At 32.2% G+C, this 10,256-nt stretch overlaps 1 protein-coding gene across 2 annotated transcripts in view; it reads left to right on the top strand.

Moving 5' to 3' along the window:
• Positions 1–10,256, top strand: part of LOC111633456 (thiamin pyrophosphokinase 1-like) — a 28,187-nt gene that overhangs the window by 6,372 nt on the left and 11,559 nt on the right. For both annotated transcript variants that reach the window (XM_023378021.1, XM_023378020.1), the window contains exons 6-7: positions 5,051–5,197; positions 5,957–6,062. In XM_023378021.1, the coding sequence (XP_023233789.1) occupies positions 5,051–5,197; positions 5,957–6,062 (253 nt within the window). The remainder of the gene's footprint in view (positions 1–5,050; positions 5,198–5,956; positions 6,063–10,256) is intronic.

Below are 10,256 nucleotides of genomic sequence, written 5' to 3'. Positions count from 1 at the left end.
CTTTGATTGTTATTATCCAACAAAAATATACTCGTAATTAATGTTACAATGATTATTATTTATATATTTAAACTGTTCAACCTTTTTTGTAATTTTTCCTATTAAATTTAATACCCCCTTAACAGGGAAACTCTCCCTTTTTGTAAATAAACGTTTATTATTATTATTATTATTAAAAAATTCACTTTTCAATTACAACACATATTCCTTATAGTTTTTATTAAATTTCAAAATAGTAATTTTTATAAATATTGTTATTTATTTCAATAAATTAATAAGATTTTAAGTTTTAACAGACAGTTTCGTTAGATTTTTACAAATAAATTTTATTTTTAATTTTTTTAAAATTTTTTAATTAAAAATAAAATTTTTAACAGCCTAACACATGACTACATATATATATATAGTCATGTGTTTTTTAGATTTTTTAGTTTGGCGTAAAATTATAATTTTGCGCATTGGCTATTTTTTGGGCGACATATTATTTATAAATATATAAGTCGAATAAAAATGCACTTTGAAATGGTTTTTCGTCGTTTTTTATTAATTAGAGACAGAAATCAAACAAATATTTGTTTTTTTCAAATAAATTTGTGTCTCCCCTTTATAATAAATGAATTAATCTATTTCTAAGTAAAAATTGAAAGTGTCTGTAGAAGTAATTTTTTAAAATATACTTTTTCTTGATAAAGTTTTAATACTTGTTGTTATAATCTAAACATGTTAATCCTTAAATATACTTGTATATTGGGCCACAAGTATATATTATATATATACTTGTGGCCCAAAACTCCTTGACTTCTTCCAATGCGGCCCAGAGAAACAAAAAGGTTGGACAACCCTGGTTTAAAGGATTTCAAACACTAGTGAAAAGTTGATAGGTCAAACAAACCAAAATTTGGCAAAAATTGAGATATATGCAACTCCTAATACACTGGTTTGAACACTTGCCAAAAGGGGATATGAACTGCCAGTTCATATCCACTTTGTAGCTGATTGTGTGCCAATGTGAACCTAGCTTAACAACTCCCAAACAAACAGGCATTGATTCATCCAAAATTTTATAAGTTTTGTCTATTAAATTCAAAACTCTGATGATAATGATTTTAAGTTCAGTTTTGTTTGTTATTGATTACATTCTGATTGTTTATTCAATCTGATCCTATAAATACTCAATTGGGTTGAGGTTGGGCAATTGCAGAGGCCAGGAAGAACTTTTATATAGTTTACATCAAGAAATTGACTGTTTTGTGAAGTTGCTTCAGATTATTGTCATGCTGGAAAACAAACCCTTACCTGACTAATTTTCTTACTGATTTTCTGAACATTTTTATTTAAAATCTGTTCATACACATATTGATTCATTATTCCATCAACACATTGCAGAGTTTTAGCACTATTTGCAGACATACAACCCCAAATAGTACTAAACCATTTCTGCATTTCACTGTAGGGATTAAGTTTTTCCTTTTTAAAAGTTTTTCCTGCTTTTCTGCATACTGTTAGGCAATCTTTTGAACTAAAACATATTGAATTTGGACCATCTGACCTCAAAACTGATTTCCAAAATGTTATTTATTTTGTATAAAACTATTTTGCAAACTTTAGTCTTCACTGCTGGTTTTTTTCTGTTGATGAATGGTTTTTTTTCTTGGCCATAAAATCTTTATAGCTACTTGGTTGTAAATTTTTTCTCACAGTTTCTGCAGATATGTGTACTATACATTCTATAGAAGTCTCAACAGCAAGATTAGGAGCAATTATTTGTGGATTTTTCTTCACTTTCCTCACAATGACACGTTTCTGTCTTGAGATAAATATTTTAGGATTTTGTTAACTACACTATTTATCATGAGGAATTTCGTAATGGTATCTTGAATTGTGGATTTTGGAAGCAAAACTTTTCTGCAAGGTTTTGCACAGATTTCCCCTTTTGCTATTTTTCAATAATGAGTACTTTAATAACAATGGTTAACTTTCTTGTTTTCATTGTTCACAATGACAAAATAAAACAATTCAAGTATGAAACAAATATTTTAACTCACTGTCATGTAACAAACCTAATTCTCTTACAGATTTCTTTTTGAAATTCTTAATTTCAGATTACATTACAAATGGTTTATGGTGTACTGAATGTAATAACTCATGATCAACTCAAACAGCTCTTGAATATAGAAATTATCTTACATTTTACAAATTTTAATGATGATAAAGTTAGGAAATAGTGAATAATTAATATTAAATTTAAATAAAGTGGCAAAATAGAAATGTATTTTTAAGATTGTAAACTATTATATGAACTATTCGTAGACCAAGCAATACAGTAAAAATATATTTTAAAAATACAATCCAAAGTTATATGCATTTAGGTTATGAAATAAAAAATATAATTATTTCACTGTTATTACATTCCATAGTTTCAGGTATAATTACAATAACTAAAATCTATTTACTGTAACTTCATGCATGAAACAAAAAAGTAAAGCTGCTACTTCATCACTGTTCACTACAAAATACAGTATATCCCTGTGTGTTATCTATTTCGTTGTAGAAGAAACAACAATGTCCTAATAAAAATGTGAACATTCATTCATTAGTTATTATGAATTTAATTTGTAACTAGATTATTACAATTCTTCTAAACAAGTGTGTTGGTGCTTTGAATGCTACTGTCTGTCTGTAATGGAGAAATTTAAAACTTGTGGGTTTGAGAGTATCCCTGTAATGGCTTTCTTTTTGTTTTTTTGTGTAACAGTCTCAAGTGCAGCAGTGTATTTGATGTGTTCATAGTCCACATTAAACTTTCATTTGCAAATCACAATTGTGTATTCATGATATAGTTCACTAAAGATCAAAAAACAAAGTGTTTCAAAATACAAGGGCTGTTCAAAAAGTATCGGACCTTTGGTCGGCAAAAATGCATTTATTGATTTTGAGGTACAAAACCCTAACCCCTTCAAAGTAGTCTCCTTGGTAGTGTATACACTTCTCCCAGCATTCCTGCCATTGCTGGAAACACTGCTGGAATGCATTTTTTGGAATGGCCATCAGCCGGTTCGTCGCATTCCGCACGATGTCTTTTCTCAACTAAAATCGGGTTCCTTTTAGTGGCATTTTCAGCTTGGGATTTATTTATTTAGCGTATGGCTACACATCTAATTGTTAACACGAACAGAAAGCAGAAAAAGTAAGAACACAAATCATAAATGTAAATCTAAGTTAGAAATATGGTTTAAAGCACTTTCAGTCATAATCAGGAAGTCACTCAGTTGTCCCGGAAAAGATCTTACTGGACAATCTTCCAAGATATGATGTATAATCTGTCTTTCAGCACCACAGTCACACTGTGGGGATGCAACTTTCCCCACCTAAAAAGACTGTCCCTGCACAACCCATGTTTGGTCCGAATCCTATTTAACACACTCCAAAGATTTCTGGATAACTCAAATCCAGGTGGTCGCTTTGTGATACAAGGAAGTTGTCGACTGTCCACCGGAGAGACATCAGCCCAGAGCCTTTTCCAAGATTCAATGAGGTTGAAATTATTGGAATGCAGGGATTTAGCTCTTATAAGAGGAGGGTGTCTTGATTTAAGTCGATTTTATGTTGAGGTCATCAATATCCTGATGGATCAGAAGTTGTGGATTAGACAATATTTTCCTATATTCCCTGAGCAAAGTGCTGTCCCTTCGGAGTGCAGATGGAGGGATATGNAAGTAAATTCAACTTACGTTGTTTTTCGACTTAAGTCGTTCTCCTGGAATCAATTACCGATGTAAGGCGAGGTATACCTGTATTCTGTCTCTCAGAATATATCATTATGACATGGTGCTAGATCTGTAGTTATTGAGAATATGATCTTGTCAGCTTAGTAATGCTCATATGCAGTATATATATGCTTTTGTTTTCGTTGTGTAAACTTACGTTACTTTTCCTTATTTTTACACGTAAACTTAGCTAATGGGTCTTGTGCTGGAGTGAAAAAAGAAAAATACCAATTATGAATTTTTTTGTATGCCCCTCTATCCCTTTCCCAATTATTTATATCTGGTTATGGGAGTGCATAGTGCTTCAGAAATGGTTGTAGAACCTTTTCTATGTAATATTCAAAATTAATCTTAACATTGGACAGAACTTTTACTAATGGTTGTGTGCATTGGCCTGCTGATATGGTAATGAAAATGAAATTGTTACAGAAATGTTCACTTTTCTGGTAACAGAAATTTGGGGTTTCTTGTTTTACATAATAAATTTTCCATGTTTCATTACAATCCTGTAAATAAATTTTTTTCATCCAGGGTCACTGCAAATTCAGCCTTTTTTCCTGTTAGATGGCTTTTGTAAAGCTTGCAGCAATTCTTTGATTTTAAATTTGCAGCTCTCTGAGAATATGAAATTTTTTTTTCCTGCAATTGCTTTTCCAAATCTTTGTGAATTGCATTCCATACAGTGTACTATGACATGTTAAACTTGATTTTGGCCTGGAGATTCTTTTTTCTAATTAAACATTGATATTCTGAAACACTTCTTTGTTTCTTGCAGATCTTTTATTGGTTTTTTGGGCAATTTTTTGAGAGGAAAGGCCAACACATTTGTTTTTTTTTTCCATATTTCTAATTCTGTTCATAATATTTAGCTACAGTTCACTTAGATATGCTTATCCCTTTCTTCATAAGTTTGTTCACAATATCCTAATTTGAGAAGCCATCTTTAGATGAGCTTAAAACTATGAAGTTTTTATGCATGTTGTAGATTTATTTTAGCCAGCAAATGTTTTACAATATTAGCTGATACTGTAAATTACTTTGTTGATTTTTCTGTTTTAACACATGCACAAGTTTACTTACAACAAAAGAAAACAGGTTGTCCATACAAAACTAGAATAACTCGTAAACTACAAAAGTCTAATGTCAATTTGTGTTAAAGTGCAAGAAAATTATATTGAAGTACACATTTAAAAATCATCTAATATACTGCTTTATAAACAATAATATTTTTTGTGTAATAAATAATTTGTATTAATAATTGTTAAATAATTTTTATTTTACAGCTAGAATCAGTATTAGCAGTAACATTGATGTCAGGTCGTCTAGATCACATTATGGCAAGTCTTCAAACACTTTACTTAGCAAAACAAATGAATTGCCCTCCTGTTTATTTAATTTCTGATAAATGTGTGACTTGGTTATTATCAAAAGTAAGATTTTTTTAAAAATATGTTTTGTTATTAAATTTATTCATAATTTTTTAATTTGATTACATACAAAACCAAAACCAAATCATATTACTAATGAAATATCTGGATCAATAATAATAAATCTAGCTGGATTTATTATCAGGTTACATTTGGCTAATTAAATATACAAATGTTAAATAATTTGGACTAAAGATAGTCAATTAAGTCAACATGTTGTATTAAATTTAATAATTAGAATTAATACACATAATTGCTAGAACAGAATTAATTAAAAATATTCACAAAGTAGAAGAAACTATTAAATTGTCTTTATATCTTGTCCTTGTCAACATCTCAGGAATATAACAGTCTTTATGGGTGGATTTGGTGTTTAATTTGAGTCTATTCATCCACTTTGCTATGCAAAAATGCTAAAAACATGTAATTAGAATTAAATTAATTAATATAGAATAGCCTGGAAATATTCAGAGACTTGAACTTGCAATTCCTGAGGTTTGCATATCAGCTGACATAATGCAACTGAATAGCAAGCAGGAGTTGCAAGTCCTAGTCCTATTCTGGATTGATATTTTCTTCCAGAAATATTCTAAATTAATTAATTTAATTTCTAATTATTAAATTTAATACAAGATGTTGACTTAATTGTTTACCTTCAGTCTAAATTACATAGTTTCTGCATATTTAATTATCCAAACTGTAGCTAATAATAAAATCATTTTGATTATTTTAATTAATTTTCAGATTTGAATTTATTTTCAGGGAAAACATAAAATTAAAATAAATAGCACTTTTCATAATCTTTCTGTGGGGCTCATTCCATTAAATCCATGTATTGTTACAACTGATGGATTAAAATGGGATTTAGGTGAGAATATTAAATTTTCTTTTATTCAGAAACAGGGCCGGATCATTGCGAGACAAATGTCTAGGGCCCAGTTTTTAGAAAGGCCCGGTCAAACTGTCTAATTTGAAAAAATCTGTAAATAAGATAGTTTACTTTTCCGTTGGACAACTATATACAGTATAATAAACAAAAATATATTGCTTTTTATATGGTTATTGTGAATTCTAAAATCTAAAGAAAATGTGTTTTTATGTGTATTTATATTTGTATATTAAATACTTTTTATTAAAAAAATTTAATATTTGTTTTAGTTTTTCACATTATTTAGTTTTGTTTTATTTATTATCTTATATTTTTCGTGCGCTCTATTTCTTGCGGGAGAGGGAGGGGGCTCTGTAAGAAGAAAATATCTAGGGTCCCAAAATGGGTTAATCCGGCCCTGTTCATAAAATATATTTATTTATTTAAAATTTATAATCAGTTTTTTTACCATTTAATATATTTTTGAATGTCATGATTTTTGTATTATTTTCTCTTTAATTTATGAATTTCTTGTTTGTTAATATAATCATTTTTTTCTTTCCTTTCTAATTTTTTGACTGTTTTTGCCCTGTGGATACTGAAAAGGCTTTTTTTAATCATACCTATCATGGGTTTAACCAAGCCCACAATTGGGATGGCTGGGTGAAGAGGGACAAAGCTTGACATATCCAGGAAAGACAGCACCCTGAAAAATTCCTAGGGGTTTTTGACCACCCATAGTCAATCCTGTGACCATCAGAGTGGTGCCTTATTCACCTCAGTCATCTAATCATTCACATAATCATATTGTTTATTACAGCTTTCTATCATTATCTANATAGATTTCTTCAGTATCAAAAGGTAGAGAGTACGCTGTATCATTTAAACATTTAGCTTTAATGGACGTAAGTTCTTTTTTAATCTTAATTGTGAATTCACGATCTCTAGGAGCTCTAGATATGTTTAGTATATGTTCTGCAATACTATTTGGAGTAATCAAGATTTCTCTACCTGATTTGACAGTTGCTCCTCCCAATCTTCTAAGCAAGGACCAAGCCTTCCTACTTGACTTTGTAAAATCCAAATTTTGTACAGTGTTTATCCATCTAAGGCGCCTGGCATCATCTAAGCTATGAAGTAGTTCATCCCCTAATTCAAGATCACCAGATTCCAGGAACTTCCTATATAGTGATTCACTTTTTTCACTCCATCCTGGGATATAAATCTTGCGATATCCTCTAGGTATACATTTCTTGGCTACGCTAAACAGTGCTCCAACAAACCTTTTATAATTGTTGGATGTAGGTGGGATCCATCCCAAACATTTGTCAAGATCTTCTGAGAACAAAGTCCAGTTAGCCTTGTTAAAATTCCATCTTGGGCGTGGTATACTATTTACTATAGGAATACTAAGTCCAATTCCAATAATTATTGGGCAGTGCTGGCTATGCGGGAACTGATTTAAAACTGTTCGTGTAGCTGATAACGGTTGTCTATTGTTATCTGAAGACACAAAGCACAAGTCAGGATTATATTCACAACCCCAAGCGCTGGACCTAAAGGTGCATCGATCTTTAGCATCAAACAGAAGATAAAGATTATTTTCCTCTGCCCATTTAAATACCATGTCACCATTTTTATCAGTGTCACGGTATTTCCAGCATTCATGGTGGCTGTTGAAGTCTCCCAAGTAGACAGCAGGATGGGGTAAATGTGGTAAGACGTGTTGTGGCCAAGTTATAGCTGGGGGTTTATAGATATTGCTGATTGTAATTTGTCCAACCTGTATAGTAACCACATGAATGTTATCGTCAGTGGCTGCCTTACAAAACAGAACATCCTCAATGTCACTACGGGCATATGTTGCAGTGCCGTATGTTTTGTGGTAGGTTGAACCAATTAGTTCAAAACCAGGAATCACACCTCTTTTCTGAAGTTGGTATTCATTCTCAGTATGAGTCTCTTGAATTACAACTATGTCAATTTCGTTATCCTTTAGGATTCTATGTAAGTATTGGCATTTTGCTCGACTAATGCCTTCAATATTAATTTGACATATCTTAAGTTGAGGACCAAGATCTTTGGTACTATGACCCTTAGAAGGGTCTTTGTAATGAGAAGACATAAGTAGTCTAAATAGGTAAAGAAAAAAGATGTGTATTGTCCAGGAGATCCAATGGATTATTTGGATGCCAAAAGTTGCTAGCTCATTTAGTTCACGAATAGACGTTATCCAGGGTGCACTACGAGGAGGCGAACTAGCATTACACCCCTTCAGCTTGGGAAATAGCCAAAAGTCCACATGGGGAGCCATGTGGGGAGAGTACGGAGCGTGACGAACCACAGGAGTTTTGTGTTTGGCGACGAAAGCCCGAATCAGATGTGCAGAATGGGCGGATGCGTTATCATGATGGAGCTGCCAAGTTTTGATCGACCACAGATCTGGTCATTTGCATCGCACAGCATCGGAAAGACGACGAAGGACCTCCTGGTAGTACTCCTTTGCGATGGTTTGGCCTTGTGGTGCATACTCACGATACACCACCCCACAAGAGTCGAAAAAACTGTCAACACAACCTTGATATTGCTGCGGACCTGCCGTGCTTTTTTTGGCCTCAAGGATCGTCCCCGAAATCCTGCTGAATTTTGAGAATGGTTTTACGCTTGGGTATCACCAAGGTTTTTGGCAAAATTTGATGTAATATCGCTGCTCACATTGTTCAGTCATTTTCCAACTTACTTGTTAGTGGAATCCGACGAGAGCTTATTACACGTTCTCACTCATAGGCCTACTGCTAGCGACTGACGCTTCCTGCAGGCGGGAAAAAATTTAGGGCTGTGCATGACTGTCCCCTCCACAACTCCACTGAAAGAGGCCTCCCTTGCATCATTGGTTTATGTAGAAAAAATAAAAGTCCGATACTTTTTGAACAGATCTCGTATATAGGCATATTACAAGAATTTTTCTAATTTTCTAATCTATAATATAATCGAGACGGGTTGATGATAATAATAATAAGTGCAGAGCCCAAACGGTTAGGAGTTGGAAGATGAAATTTGGTACACAGTTAGGGTATGTCATGAAAACGCACACTAAGAAGGGATTTTTCGAAATGCCCCCCTGGGGGGAGAGGGACAGGATTAAGCTTAACACTTCCATCAACAATAGAAGTGTTAAGTAACAATGAAAGTGTCAACAATGGAAGTATCAACAATGGAAGTGTTACGTAACAATGGAAGTGTTACGTAACAATGGAATTGTTAAGAGAAAGCGACGTTTTAAGAGAGAGTGCAGTTTTTTTTGTTTTTGCGGGAAATCGAACATATTTTTAGACCCATATAAAAATTCTCTAATTAGTCTGGAAACAAGGGGACCCAATTCTTGCATTCTGTGAAAACGGATAAGGTTGACTGTAACATAATAATCTTTATCTTAGTTATCGTTACTTTTGCCCGAGCAACGCCGGGCTTATCTGCTAGTATTCTAATATTCAAGAATGGAAGGTAGTGATAAAAAATTTTATTTTGTAAATTCTTTAATTAATTTTGATTACATTTCAGTATGAATCAATTAGAATTTATGATTAGTTTTAAGTTATATTCATCAATTATAGTTTATACAAATTTTTATAATTAAATATGATCAGAAATGAAATGTGATTTTGTATTTATGTATTATCAATACTATGATTTATGATTTATTATTTTTTAAAGCTTTCAGTTAATATAATATAATGAAAACTTTTTAATTATGTTGTATTTTGTGATTCTTTTTGTGATCATTTTTAGAATACGCCCATATTACCTGAAAATTTAACTGAACCAGAAGACAAACTGAAAATATATAACTTTCAGATCTTATGCTTTCAGTTGAACTAACTCTTTAACCTGAAATAAACCTAAAAATATTTTAACTTTTTGTTTGTGCTCATGACAAAGCATTTACTAAGCAATATTATATTGTTATAAATACATATAAACAATGAAGCCTGAATTTATTAGAGAGGTTGAGGCGCACGTTTTAAACGTGTAAACGTGTACGTGTGACGTTCGGCGCCGCTTTCCCGTAAGCCTAAAAGTTTGACAATGGTGTTTGGATAGTCGGTGGAATCACGCTCGACATTCCAAACACCATCGTCAAACTTTTAGGCTTACGGGAAAGCGGCGCCGAACGTCACACGTACACGTTTACAC

This window comes from Centruroides sculpturatus, unplaced genomic scaffold, assembly GCF_000671375.1.
Source record: "Centruroides sculpturatus isolate CEXI.00-Female unplaced genomic scaffold, Cexi_2.0 scaffold614, whole genome shotgun sequence".
Classification (NCBI taxonomy): domain Eukaryota; kingdom Metazoa; phylum Arthropoda; class Arachnida; order Scorpiones; family Buthidae; genus Centruroides; species Centruroides sculpturatus.
The sequence above is the reverse complement of the archived record's forward strand: the minus strand, read 5'-3'. Positions and strand labels throughout refer to the sequence as shown.